General features: G+C 41.7%; 1 protein-coding gene across 1 annotated transcript in view; it reads left to right on the top strand.

Annotated features, from left to right (window-relative positions):
• Positions 1-15418, top strand: part of MMP16 (matrix metallopeptidase 16) — a 278412-nt gene that overhangs the window by 208956 nt on the left and 54038 nt on the right. Inside the window, exon 7 of the mRNA XM_061602657.1 lies at positions 7611-7749. Within this exon, the coding sequence (XP_061458641.1) occupies positions 7611-7749 (139 nt within the window). The remainder of the gene's footprint in view (positions 1-7610; positions 7750-15418) is intronic.

Genomic DNA, 15418 nt, shown 5'->3' with positions numbered 1-15418 from the left:
TATTGATTTGCAGTGGGCAGAGGGAGTTAAACAGACAGAATGGCATTCCCTGCACTGGAACCTAGCCACAACACTGAAGTCAAACCAGAAATTGTCAGAAGGCCTTTTACAGGTTATGAATAATAAGCATTGCTCATTTGCTTAAATTACCAGGAGATTATTTAGAACATATATATAGCTACATATATTTTATTAACATAAAATATAAACAAAGTCAGTGGCATGAAAGATATGGAGCATGACTGAGACCAAGGCATTATTGTTAAGGTTTCCATATTCATTCACTTTGGATTTGGATGAAGCTGCAATGGATTTAGACCTGAACTGAAGCAATATCCATAAAATGTTCTGTAACGTTATCATTTGTGTATGAATCTTTGCTTAAGACATACCCGACTGCTTATTTAACAGAACACATAGAGCTTTGAAAAACCTATCCTTTGGGCCAAACAATAGATATCTGTGAATAAGATCCATGAATAACTACTTCAAGGAAGCAGATTCAGAATGGGACCACAGTGCTGGAATAGGGGAATAAACCCTTTCCACTGGGACATTTTCTCAATGAAAATTCCAGTCGGCATTTCCCACTCACACACACATGCTCTCGAGCTGCTTTTTGGAGAAATAGGTCCATATAGTGTTACAGATTCCACATGTATGTTTCTTTCTCTGCCCCCCCCCCCAGCCAGAGGAATATAGCTCTGGGAGAATGATCTTTTTTCATTAGAGAAAATGGCTCAGGGTGAAAGAGTGAAATCCTCTTTCTCCTAGTCCTGAAGTCCCAATTTGAATTCTCCTGACCTCTGCTGCCTTTCAAAATACGCACTTATGGACTCTCTGTGTCCTATCTTGTTTGGCCTTTAGTCCTGTGTGTGTGTTCATATAGACTGCAGCTGCAATAAACAATTATTATTTTTATTTTGGCTGGTTGCTGGTTTGGCACTTTGAGGGTTTCTCTCTCCTGGTCTGCGGTGCATTTGGGGCTTTCCTCTCTGCTTTCCTGCGCTGTGTTCATATACACCTGTCCTTCATTTTCTATAAGGAAGGAGAGAAAAAATAAAGATGTTGTGAAGGATCACATCTTCTATTTTGGCACAGCCTTCACTGTTTAAGGTCAAAAAGCATAAATTAAATATAACTCCTTTTGCCTTGCTTCTAAAGTAGATATTGTCACAATAAAATACATACTTTACACACACATCAAGAAAGAACTGCTGTGCAAAATTGCCCTCTGTTTTTATTCTTGAAAGACCTGGTCCTTGAAGCATTATATTAGCGTGATGTCTGTACCACAGCTCTCTCACTGATGTGTATGTAGTGCCTTGAACAGAAAATTAGAGGCTTTCAGTGTCATTCTGCCAAGGTATTTCAATGAATCTTTTGTCAGTGGCGATTAAAAAAAGAAATACCTAGTATGATAAAATTGGATTCAGGTTCTTAGTGTTTACTGGAACACACCAGCTCTATGATTTTGTGCTGCACTGAGGTTTATAGTCAGTTAAGGTGAATTTCAGAAAGAGAAGTTAGATACCTTCATGACAGGTAATGTGTAGGTTGATAGATTTTACAAAACACCAGAGCCATCAACATGACTGTTGAGAGCCTTCACTAACTTCAGATTGCTGAATTGGGGGGGGTGTCTTTGTGCTAGTTTCAGTTTTGAAATATCAGCTTCTAGCTTTCCTCCATGAAATGGTATTTCATGTGGTTAATTTGGAGCCAAGAGAGGAAATCTGATCTGATCAGTGTCCATAAATTGTGAGACTTTAGGGCAATCTATAGATAGCTATGTTAACCACACAGGTTGATAGGAGTGATGTGGTAGGTTTTCACCCTGAAATAACATGGAATTACTTTTTAAAACATTTGCTTACATTTGTATTTATATAAAAATTGAAGTTATTAAATTCTTTAACTATTTATTTTGGATCGGTAATTACTTTATTATCTTTCTTTAGGTATGTAACTATAGGTTGTATCCAATGTAATGCTAAGTTAAAGTCCCGTAGCTCGGCTGCCAAAATGTTTTCTGCCAGTGGAACATTGTTGCACAAGACAACGCATAAGGAGGTTGCTGGAGACTTTGTGGCACAATAGATTCCACAATCTGTTGTGCAATGGGTTTTCGCTAGGTTGCATTGGATTCCTCTGTTGCGCAGCATTAAAACTCACCCATCCACTAATGGAAGAGCCCTTGCACAAGTGGACAGAGAATGCTGGATGCAGCCCAAGTTCTGATATAACTTCCTTTTCAGTTGTGACACCAGTAATTTGTTTGGCTTATTACCTTCCTCAAAAAAACTTTTTAGCTTTCTAAGTGAATTCTGTTTTTAACCCCTTCTGGATGTACAATAGAACCCTCTTGTTCAAACTTTGTTTAATAAAGCGAGCTTTATTGATAACCTCCAAACATACACTCAGCCATATTCTTATCCCCCCCTTTCCCCACTTCCCTCTTTAACTACAGGGTCCGCTAAGGACAGACTTCTCAAAACTCTTAGTTTACAGAATACAACATCTGGTTATTTTTTTAAAAAGCTGTTCTATGCTGGTTGGAGCTGAGGCTTACTTTTGCTGTTTTTATAATAGATGCAGGATTTAATTTGATTTTATATTTTATATTCCTGTTTATATTGTATGTTGTATTGCAAGCTGCCCTGGTGTCTGATCTGGAATAAGAATGGGGTATAAAAACTCTGATATAAATAAAGCACTGCTGCTGTTAATACATACTGAAGATATAAATCTTTCAAGAGTGAGAGAACAGCATTTTTAACATCTCTTTTATGAATGTGGAATTCACCTGAGTATTGTGAAATGTCTTGCTTCTTGGGTTAAAGATCAAAAAAGACATTGAAGAAAAGTGTGGTCTAATGGAGACAGAAATAAATATCAATCAAAGCATAGTTTTCAACAGCAACTTGGTTTTGGCTTGAATGTTTTCATGTCATTTAAAAAATAAATTATCTTTTTGTAACAGGAAGGAAAATAACATCAAACCCTGTCTTTAGGGATGACAAAAAGGCATTTGCCCTATGAGACACTCTTGCTTCATTTTTCCCAGAGCAACATCTAGTCCCCCTTTGATGGATGAAGCCTCAAAAACTTGCTCTGGAAACTGTTCTAACCATTTGTTACTGTCTGAGTGAAAATGTGCTTCCTAAAGCCCATTTTGAACAAGTCTTGAACTTTATTTTCTTGCCTCATCTTTTGCCCTTAAATAAAATTGTAGGATGCTGACATCTGTGCTGACGTTGAAAAATATGTTTCAGGTAGGAATTTCTAGATATCTGTTTCTCAAAGAGAGGATTTAAGTTTTTTCGTTTGCTTTTCTCCCATCTTGGAAGTTAAGCGATTAATCCTTAAAAATACTTTACTGCCTCTCCTTAAGCACTGGGGTATATCCTGCAGCACAGAGTGGCCAAGTAGCAAAGGGTAGCCTGACAAGCCAGAGAAACATTATGATGTGCGGTTGTCTGTTGAGACTTTGAAGTTGAGACTTCTAATTATGAAGCTGAAACTTCTAATTGTGCCCAGTTTTCATACTAGGTTTTTTTTCTACTAAGAAAAAAAAACTTGGAAGTCTCAACACAGTTTTGTTCACTTTTTACCCATTGCTAACTAGAACATCTCTCACACCAGCACATTATAAAGTTTCTATGGCTTGTTAGGCTACATAAGAACATAAGAAGAGCCCTACTGTTTCAGGCGAAAGACGCATCTAATCCAGCATCCTGTTCTCACAGTAGCCAGCCAGTTTACCATGGGAAGCAACAGAAGCCTGCAAGCAGGAGATGAGCACAACACTCCCCACATTTGTAATTCCCACTAGCTGGTATTCAGAGACATAGTTCCTCCAACACTGGAGATAGTTCATAGCCATTGTGGCTAGTAGCCATTGATAACCTTATCCTCCATGATACAAAAAAAGTACACAAATGTGTGTTAGAGGAAAGTGTGCATAAAACTACATATATTAGTGAAAAGAACCTACAAAAAATGCATGTATTAGGGAGAATTCCATGCAAAAATGTGCATATCTGGCAAAATTGCATACGAGAATCTGTTTATTAGGAGAAAATCACACTGAAATGCTGATGAATTTTCATGAGGACTTTTTAAAAATAATAATAATAATCATAATCTAATGTTGAAATGTGGCAAACTGAATTTATGACTGAAAAACTGATATAAACCAAAATTGACAAATTTGCCTAACCCTAGTTCTCAGTCAAAATAATTCCAAGCCTTTTCAGCTCTTATGCCATCAATATGCTGTCTGTAAGAGCACAACTATGCATTACAAGAAATACAGGACTACTACCTAAAATACCCTCTTCTGGTCAAGATCCCCTCCTATTGATTGATAACATGTAGTAAAACATACCTCTTGTTGCGATGCTATCAGTGGACACATTTGTATGTCACAATAAGTTCTAAACAATGGCTTATTCTGCATGAGCAAATTGCCCTGCTTTGCTCTTCCCCACTCATGCTGAAGCAAAATCATACATGATCCCTCGATTAACATATCAATGGAGGGATCATGGTTTATTTTGCTTCCCAAAAACCATAGGGTTGTGCACTAAATGATTATTCCATCGGCATAAGGATTTAAGTTTGCACAATAGAACTTTCCCCCCTCTCCTTTCCCCATGTGCACCCCACAAGCTCCCAAAATCTGCTCTGGAGGGTTGGAGGAAAACCCAGAACAAATTTAGAGGGCATGTTGGGGAGGGCGGAAGTTCTTTGCATAAGCATAGATCCTTGTACTAACAGAATGAGTTAATTGGGTACCACCCGTGATCTGTACCTAAGGTTTGTTCTTGCCTTACTGACTTTTGTTTTGCCCCCCCCCCAAAAAAAGATCCCTGGTTTGGATATAACGGCAAGCCAGGGGTTGTGGTTTGTTTCCTCTGCCTGTTACTGAGGAGACAACAAGCAGTGGGCATGTTCATGGTAACCCATTAACTATGGTTTACCATTGCATGCAAGCTAGGTCTCTGTGTGTCACGACCTGTCCCAGCTCTGTATCATTGGCTATTTCTTGCAGGGTAACCCACAATGTGATGAAGTCAGGACACAGGAGCAGGCACCACTACATGTTGCAGATGGGGAGGTGCCAAACCCGACCAGGAATGTAGCTTTTACTGACAGACCCATATCTTTTATAATAAGAATAGAACACAGAACATTCCCACTTCTGAACTGCAAAAACAGTTCAAATTCCTGACACTGTCAGATTTTTAATCTCCCTGCTCTTACAGGTGTGTGTAGAATTGTAGCGTTGGAAGCGGCCTATGAGGCCATTGAGTCCAACCCCCTGCTCCATGCAGGAATCCAAGGTAAAGCATACCCAACAGGTGGCTGTCCAGCTGCCTCTTGAATGCCTTCAGTGTTGGAGAGCCCACCACTTCCCTAGGTAATTGGTTCCATTGTTGTACTGCTCTAATAGTTGGGACGTTTTTCCTGATGCTTAGCCGAAATCTGGCTTCCTATAACTTGAGCCCATTATTCCATGTCCTGCACTCTGGGACGATCGAGAAGAGATCCTGGCTCTCCTCTGTATGACAACCTTTCAAGTACTTGAAGAGGGTTGAGGCTAAATATGCCAGTTCTTTCAGTCTCTCCTCATAGGGCTTTGTTTTCAGTCCCAAAATCATCCTTGTTGCCCTCCTCTGAAACTGTTCCAGTTTGTGTGTCTATATATATCTTGAGATACTTCAGAGAATGTCCCAAGTAAAAATTAATGAGGCATTACTTAGTTTTGCTTCAAAAACTGTCACATGGTTGTTCAGAATGCCTCAAAAGAAGGAGAAAAGCTGTGTGGGTTACAGATACTAGTTAGCTCAGGAATTTTATGTATTTTGATAACCAAGTAATTTTTTCCAGTAAGTCAGCAGAGATCTCAGTTTTGTCTGAGGCAGGAAAATCCTGTGCATGTAATGCATGAATGTCTCATGACCATTGGTACCATCCATCCCTTCTCTCACCATGGTAGCCACCACTTCAAGATGCCTGGGTTGGTTACTAAAGGGCCCTCTCTTCACCACTGCTCAGGTGTTTCCTGCCTAGCTGAGCAGGGGAGGAGATCACAGGGATGGAAGTTCTTAACATTCATCCCTGGCAATCTCTTTCCTTTGCTGGGAAACAGCTGAGCAGCAGCAAACAGGAGGCTTCTGTGTGCACACATGAATGAGAAAGTGTGGGTTGACCTCACACAGTGCAAGCTTAGATATTTTGTATAAATACTGTTCACAAATGTATGCACAGAAAACTGTAGTCCTGATGCTGTCCCATGCAACTTTTTTACAAGGAAAACAGGGAGGGGGGAAATAGGACTTGCCATAATCTGACACAATGCAAGGTGGACAAGTCAGGAGTGGCTCACCCAATGGGGTGGAGCTTTAGCTTCCCAACTTAGGCATCACTGCAGCTTACCAAAATGGGGAGGCATGAGGCAAAATTGGAGCTTTGCATAGCCAATCTGGTGCTTCCAGTGAAGCACCCATGCAGCCCCAACCTCACTATTACAATTCCCCTCCCACTCTTTGCAAGCAGCAGTAATGCCACTGCTGGGAGGCTATGGTTGCAGCTCCACCCCACTGGATGAGCTGCTCTGGGTCAAGTGTGGATCACTTGAGAATCAGCACTGATTTATCAACTCAATGAAACAGAATAGATTAGTTAACAAACACCTCTTAGTTACATTAGTGTAAGTAGACTTTTAAAGTTGCACTCTCATTTCTTTCTGGATTGTAAATTAGATGCATAGAAAGAAGCTGTGACAGTTTTCTGCAATGCACCTTTTATTATTGAAAACCAAGAATAATATTTTTCTAAAATATTTTTGTTATGTTTTCTCCATTGAGGTCCAGGTGCATATTATAACATTCTAAAGCTCCCAACCACGCTTAGTGGATAAGAAACATGCTACAGACTCATCACTGGCCCATTTCTCATAGAGAAACACTGTCTCCTTTCAATGATTTGCTTTAACCATGGCATAGTTCTACATATGCATTTTAACAGACTGTTACTAACACATACTCAACCCGAGTTTGAAGTGAGTTTGGAAATCGTGGTTATGAGGAATTTGTTTTATGCTAACCATGGTTAGCGCAATAGAATAGAAAGGAAGCTTTGTGCATGAGAAGGCAGAGAAAGGGCTTATCCAAACGGAGTGGGATAATCCACTGTTTCCATATCCGGTTTGTCAGCTGATAGTCCTCACTTTTCGCCTTTTTGTTCGCTGTTTCTCAATGAAAAAAAATGTCCCAATGAGATTCCCGATTTCAAATAGCAAATCACATTTTTGCCGGTATTGGAAGGAGCAGATTTAACCCATGAAAATGCATGACACCGTGCGACGTCATTTGGACGACCGAAAAATAATAAGCACACATAGCGCGTGTGTCACACATTTTGCAGTCGTCTGGATGAGCCCAAAGAGAGTGAGTGTGCAACACTTCCATCTTCCTAAATCTGGTTAGGAGATTAGGAATGTTGTCCAAAGGTGACTCAAGTAACTTTTGTCCTTTTGAAATGGTTATAAGCATGACTGGATGCCACCAAATGTAATAAGAGGTGCATTTGTCTGTTTCCAGGATCAGTGGTTTTGGCGTGTGAGAAATAACAGGGTGATGGATGGATACCCCATGCAGATTACCTACTTCTGGAGGGGACTGCCTCCAAGTATCGATGCAGTTTATGAAAACAGTGATGGAAATTTTGTTTTCTTTAAAGGTAAGAAGTGCAAATGAAAGAAGACTCTAGTAAAACTTTAGTTAAGAAATTTGTAAAAATATTGCATTTTGTGGCAGTTCTGGACAGCTGTTACATGGAATGTTGAAGGTGTTTCTACAGATATGAGTGATACTACTGGTAGCTTCCAGGTTAAGACTACTATCATGCATTCTGCGTGGGACTACCTTCAAAGTTTTGGACTGCAGTTTACTTCAGAATATGACTGCTAGATTATTAACTGAGACTAGTACCTTCCTGTACCTTAAGATCTTCAATAGAGGGCTGTCTCGTGTAAAGCAGGGGCTACCAGGGAGATAGCCTTCTCACTGGTGGCACCCCAATTATAGAAGCTCTCCCCAGTGTGTTATGCCTGGCACCCATTTTTTTATTCTGGCAAAGACCTTGTTTATTTCCCCAAGCCTTTTAATCTTGTATGGGTTTTGTTAGTGTTTTATGCAACTTGAATTTTACTATGTTACTAGTTGTGGTTTGGTAGTTATTATAGCTAAATTGTACATTTTTAATTCAATTTTGATTGTAAACTACCCTGTTTTCATGCTGAAGTCTCATACACCTTTATTTGTCAATAAGCTCCACTGATCATAATGAGAATCCCTTCTGGATTAATATGCATAGGACTGTGCTGCCATTTGTGCAATTTTTGTGCTTTAAATAGCCTGAACTATAGAAAGACACACTTCTACCCTCCAATTTAATTTTCCTTCCTCCCTTCTAATCAGAGTTAGTTATTTTAAGCTTCAGTTGTTTATCTTACTTATCATATCATCTGTGTTACATTATAATGTATTTCCTCCCGATATGATGACATTACAGTTTTCAGGTGGGAAATGAATTATTAATAAAGTTCCTGTTTTTATGCAAATATTATTCATAATTAAAAATTGCATAAAACCCAGAAAATATGGCATGAGGAATTAACTGTTTTTCAGCAGTATCTCCCCCTCATTTTTTTGCACCAGACGTCAGCTGTTTCTTAAAATTAAAGGTCTTAAATATGCATCTAATTTGATCTTAATATGAAAATTATACTGTATGTTGAATAAATACTAGTTTATCATTGCAACCTGTTCATTGGGAGTGAAAATCCATGTAGGATATGATTATTTATAAAGCAAGTAAGGGCTATTTACATTGACAACAATAAAGGATCATATGAAAACTCTCAAATTTAACTGTACAGGTAATAAGGACTCAGTCATTGTAGTTCAGAGGTTTGTGAGGAGGGCAGGTGATACACCATCGGGGGCCCTTTAAACCTGTAGTTAAGAACCTTGCCAGAGATATTAAGAAACTAAGACGGGCCCTAATGAATCAGACTAAAAGCCCATTCTGGCCCCACAGTGCCCAACCAGAAGCCTAATGGAAGCCCACAAGCAGGACACGAGAGCAATAGCACCCTTCCACTTGTGTTCTCCAGTGGCTGATATTCCAAAGCACCCCTATCCACCTCATCATATATTCCCCTACACCCCAATTCCATGGCTTGCTTTCTTTGATTCTTACCCCTATTCCCAGCTCTGTTGGTCCTTACCTGCTTTCTGCCCCCCCGATACCTCTTGCTCTGCCACCACTTTATAGCTTTCCCCTGAAACTGCTTTCCTTTTCCCCTTTCTCTCAATAGCTTCCTCAGTGTCTTCCCCTTTGTCTGAGGTAAGTTGCAGTTGTTGCTGTTGTGACCAGAGCTAGGAACATCAACTTCTCTTTCTGCTTCCTTTTCTCATTAGCAGCTCATTTTGAGAAAATACTTGGGGAAGGGGGCAACATGTAATGGTGGGGTTCCTAAGTGTAACTGCAGTTGCATTTCTGGAGGTGGTGGAATTAACTAGCAATTGGCCATGACTGAAGCCTTGTAAGGCTGCTTCACTTCCCTGCTGATTATTACCTTAAACCCAATTGTTCATGCATATGGTACTGCATTGTTTGATTGTATCAGGGGTGGGGGACATACAACCCTCCAGATGTTGCTGGACTCCAATTCCTATCAGCCTCAGTTAGCATAGCCAGTAGTCAGGGATGATGGGAGTTGTAGTCCAGCAAGTAGAACCACTAGAAAGAGGCAGAGAAAATGTGAACCACTAGCAGTAAAAACAGAACCACCAGAAAAAGGAGAGGGAATGGGAACTTATCATAAGCTTGGCTAAAAGCTCTTGCTTTAAGCAGACACAGCATGGCACCATTTTGCAAACACATAAAGATGGTTCTTATATTTTTCTTTGTGAGTATTTAAATATTAATACTGTTTGTATTCTGCAAATTTAGATTATATTCCTTGCTGATACTGCCAATCCTCCCTATTACAAACTGAGTCTGGTTCAAGCATGTGATGGGGGCAACGCCTACAATACAAATTGTCTGTTTCATGGATGCCTTGGATTTCTATATGCTAGAGTACATGGAGAGTTTTCATGTAATTAGTTTCTAGTTTTCTGACATTTTTAGTAATCAAGAATCCTTGGGCTACACATGTCCAGCTGCTGTGGAAGTACCTTTATTATTTGAAGGTGTATTTCAAGGTGTCTTGGAATATGTGTCTACCAACTTCAGTATTCTAGTGGACAGGGAAATGCCCTAATACTGTCCATAAGTGAGTTAGGTTCAAGTATCTTCGTATGTTTGATGAAAGCCATTTTCCTATTTTCTAAGGACCATTAGCTTAGATTATGAATATTCTTTCACACTGATTGATAAGAGGGCAGACTTCAAAAGAAAACTGGAGATGGATTGGAGAGAGGGAGGTCATTTACTGTAACCCAACTCTACTTTTTCCTTTTCTGTGAAACAGAAGCAATGATTCTTAGACGCCAGCTCTGTGCACACCTTCTTGGGAATAATCACCACTGAACTATGCAGGACTTACTTCCAAGTAAACATTCACATCTGCCTAATGTGTTATCAAGTTCATTGCGTTTGTAATACTGCCTGCTGGCATCTGTTTTAAGAGCTGGCAGACACACATTGCAGACAAAACCATTTTTAATCTTCAGAAAAGTCACGTATCTTTTCCTCCCATGTGTTGTGTTTGTAATACTGCATGCAAACCACAGAATTCAATCATGTTTTATTACCATGTAATGAAATTTCAGAGTAAGCTGAGTCTGTGGAACCATTTTTCTTTTAGATTTATCTAATCATTTTACACCTCTCAGAAGCATGCTATCTTCTAATTCTTCTCTAGAAGATTATTGTTACTTTGAACCCTTAAGCAACTTTTAAACAACTGCCATTATTATAATATAAAAAACATTTGTCTATATTCCTCCTTAAGAAAGTCCATTACATCCCTGATGACGTGGACAATGTGCTTGCGACGATGCAACCAGCAATGCGTCCTCTTAACCCTTGCCCTTCTTGGCTTATTAAAGCTTGCTGAGCGGGTGTGACCGTGTGGATCCAGGGTGTGGTCAACGCATCTTTGCAGGAAAGAGTGATCCCAGCCACCCTGAAAGAGGCAGTGATTCAACTGCTCCTGAAAAAGCCAACCCTGGACCCATTGCTTTGTGACAACTGCCACCCGGTCGCAAATACTCCCTTCTTAGGGAAGGTGATTGAGAGGGTTGTGGCACAGCAATTGCAAGTACTCTTAGATGAAACAGATGGTCTTGACCCATTGCAGTCTGGGCTCAGGCCAGGTTATGGGACTGAATTGGCCTTGGTTCCCCTGATGGATGACCTTTATCAGGAGAAAGAAAGGGAGAGTGTGACCCAGTTATTCCTACTTGATCTCTCAGCAGCTTTTTGATACCATTGAGCATGGTATCCTTCTGAGCCGACTTGGTGAGATGGGTATCGAAGGCACTGTTTTACAGTGGTTCAGTTCCTATCTCTAGAGTTGTTTTCAGAGAATAGCATTGTGTGATTGACTTTTGCCCCCCTGAGAGTTGTGCTATGGGGTGACACAGGGTTCTATCTTGTCCCCAATGCTGTTTAACATCTGTGTGAAGCCCTTGAGAGTCATCATCAAGGGATTTGGGGCAAGGTGTCAACAGTATTTCTGTGTAACATCTGAATCTGGAGATGCCATGCAAGCCCTGTACCAGTTCCTGGACTCAGTGTTGGGCTGGATGAGGGGCAGTAAACTGAGGCCTCATCCAAACGGAGCGGGATAATCCATGTTTTTCATATCCGGTTTGTCATCTGACAGTCCTCACTGTCTTTCCCCCCCACTTTTTTCCGATTTAAAAAATACGTGTTTTTTGCGCCGGCACATACAGCGGGAAGATCCGTACATCTTTTTTTGCTTTTTCCAAGCCCCACCTGTAAAACAACCCCCATCAGCCAATTGATTCACAAAAAATGACGTGTGCTCCCCCTCCTTTGCAACGCACAATATCGTGCATGCGCTTGAACGGTAGAGCGCAAAAGTTTGAATTTCCCTGTGGCTGTAAAGGAGTTCCTTGCTGCTTGCTACTTACAGGTCTCTCTGTGGTGCAATCAGTTAGTGCCTTCGGCTGTTAACTAAAAGGTTGGCGGTTTGAGCCCACACAAGGACAATTCATGTTTTCTTCTGTTATTACCCATCACAATTATAACTCATTTTATCTGGGTTAGAACCAATCCGGGAGCAGGAGAGGGGATGCAGACGGTCCCAAATTCAGTCTCCGGCATCTCCAGGATGGGCTGTGAAAGACTCCCGTCTGAAATCTTGGGGCTTATAAGCCACTGCTGGACAGGGTAGCCTGTACTGGGCTTGATAGACCAATAGTCTGACTCGGTGTCAGGCAGTTTCCCGGGGGAGGAGGAAGACGTGGGTAAGCAAGCTCCACAAGTCAGTGGGACGGATATCCCACAACAGATTGGTTGCAGGATGCGTTTTTGTCCGTAGAACTAGAGCCCATCGAACTTCATGGGGCAACGAGGCTGCAACCCCCTGCAAAATGTCTGGAGAGTAATAGAGTGGAAATTTGCTTCTGAGCTTGAACGTTAGAGCGCAAAAGTTTGAAATTTCCTGAGGCTGTAAAGGAGTTCCTTGCCAGTTGCTACTTGCAGGTTTCTCTGTGGTGCAATCAGTTAGCTTCTTCAGCTGTTAACTGAAAGGTTGGTGGTTCAACCCCACCCAGGGACAATTCATGTTTTGTTCTGTTATTACCCATCACAATTATAATTCATTTTATCTGGGTTAGAACCAATCGGGGAGCAGGAGAGGGGATATGAAGGGACAAAACTGCTGGCTCCCTTCTTTTTGTGCTGGAAAGCTGGGACTCGGCTGCCTTCCAAAAGCAGCTCCTCCAGGAGGAGCCCTCCAAGGGGGGTTCCTGCTCCCTGCCCTTCCATTTTTGAGAACGCCTTGTCACAACCACTGCCACCCCTCCCTCCCATTTACCTGCGTTTCTGGAGAAATAAGTGGAATTGTCTGCCCTGTGTATCTCCAGAAATGTTAATATGTATAAGGTAGAAAAGCATACAACCGCTTTTGCGCTATGCTGCAAATGCAAGCTAACAAAAATACAGGAAGGGACTACACTGCTCCAGGAGGGTCCCCCAAGGGGGATTCCTGCTCCCTGCCCTTCCATTTTCATTTCTTTTATTAGACGGAACACCAGAAAGCCTGGCTGCCTTCCAAAAGCAGCTCCTAGAGGAGGGCCCCCCAACGGGGGGCTCCTGCTCCCTGCTTTTCTACCTTTATACATATTAAGAGTATCTGCCTCGCATGCAAACAGTCCCAAATTCAGTCTACGGCATCTCCAGGATGGGCTTCAGCGCAGCGGGGCTGTTTGCCCGCATTCCCTGCCCCATCCAAGAGTGGCTCCCTGCACCAACCAGCCACACTTCAGTGAGAACAGCCAGGAAAAGGGGGGCTTTACACACAACCACAATTGCAGATTCACCCAGAGCGGCCGCCCATTTCACAGGCTGGCTAAAAATAAACTTGGAATTTTGCATCTGCACAGTAGTTGCAGAGCTCCCCCCCCCAAACACCCCACCATTGTGATGATTGGTTCAATTTTCCCAGGCTCCCCCCCCAATATTCATGCACATGCACAAAAGTGCAGATATGTGATTGGCTGGAATGAGGAGAAGGGGCATGGAGAAACACCTAAGAACCGCCCATCAGCTGTAAAGTCCGCTGTATTGCGTCCTAGCTCCTGAAGGCACAGCAGATTATTTCCGATTTTAAAAGGCAAATTGCATTTTTTTGCAGTATTGCCAGGAGCAGATTTAACCCGTAAAAAAGCGCAACAGTGCGCGATGTCATATGGACGACCAAAAAATAATGAAAACACAAAGCGATCGTGTATCACATTTTGCAGTCATCTGGATGAGCCCTCAGTGTGAATCCTAGCAAGGCGGAGGCACTGTGGATTGATGATTCCCGAGTTCAGATAATTGGTCAATTATCTGCTTTGGATGGGGTTGTACTCCCTCTGAAAGAGCAGGTTCATAGTCTGGGGTGTTCCTGGATATCTTTGTTACTAGAGGCCCAAGTGACCTCAGTGGTTAGGTGTGCCTTTTACCAGCTTCGGATGGTAAAACAGCTGCAGCCATTTCTGGACCAGGATAGCCTAACCACTGTTTGTCATGCACTGGTAATCTCTAGGCTGGATGGTCCAGAAGCTGCAGCTGATGCAAAATATGGCAGTGTGACTGCTCACTGGGGAGGGTATCGCCAACATGTTGCCCCACTGGTGAAAGAATTGCACTGGCTTCCCATTAGCTACTGGGCCAAAGTCAAGGTTCTCATTATGATGTACAAAGCCCTACGCAGCTTGGGACCAGGATACCTGAAATATGATCTTACTCCTTATATCATTCATTTTTCATCATCATTGGCAATCACTCATGGCCAAGTCAGATTGTCTTCCAAGATAAGGTCTTTAACGGTGGGTCCATAAGTGACTGTGGAGGCCAATTCTAGATCCACACAGCCTCTCACAGTGAGGACATAGGTTTCCAGATGGAAGACAGTTGCGATGAAGATTTGCTTGACGTGCCTTCTGCTTAGATTATTTGTTCCTTTCACCCTGTACTCATGCTTCCTGTACTCACACCATTAAGCTGGATTGATGGTGCTACAGAGGGACTAGTTCGCACCTGTTGATGAAGCACTTTGGGTTTTTTGATATTAAGCAAGAGCCCCAGCTTTCCATATGCTTCTGCAAAGACATTTAGGATTTTGAAACTTTCTCTGAATGTGCGGTGTAGTGTATTGGCCCTCCAGGCTTGCCATACCAGGAACTGCTGAGTCAGCCCCAGGCTGTGGCAGTTTCAGTTCCAGGCCTGCCTTACAAGCAGCACCATGCTGTGGGTCTTGTTCTCTGCATATAATTAGTTATAGTAAATTTCTTGTTATTGTTAGATCCTCTGTGTGGCCTTTTCCTTCATGATACTTTTCATGCAGAGACTAAATTATCATCGGCATATTGAAGTTCTATGACAGAGGTTGTAATTACCTTACATTTTGCTTTCAGCCAACTGAGATTAAAAAGCTTTCCATCTGTTCGATATAAGGACGTTTCCCCTCAATAAGATGTAGAATCATAGCAATGAAGATAACAAATAAGGTCGGAGCAATGACACATCCCTGTTTTACACCCGATCCGACTCTGAATGGATCACTCTGAAAGCCATTGTTATCCATGCTGTCATGTTGTCATGAAGGAGTCGCAAAATATTCACAAATTTATCAGGGCATCCAATTTTCAGAATGATG

This window comes from Rhineura floridana, chromosome 1, assembly GCF_030035675.1.
Source record: "Rhineura floridana isolate rRhiFlo1 chromosome 1, rRhiFlo1.hap2, whole genome shotgun sequence".
In the NCBI taxonomy this organism is placed as follows: domain Eukaryota; kingdom Metazoa; phylum Chordata; class Lepidosauria; order Squamata; family Rhineuridae; genus Rhineura; species Rhineura floridana.
Note: the sequence above shows the minus strand (reverse complement) of the source record. Positions and strands in the feature narration are given on the sequence as shown.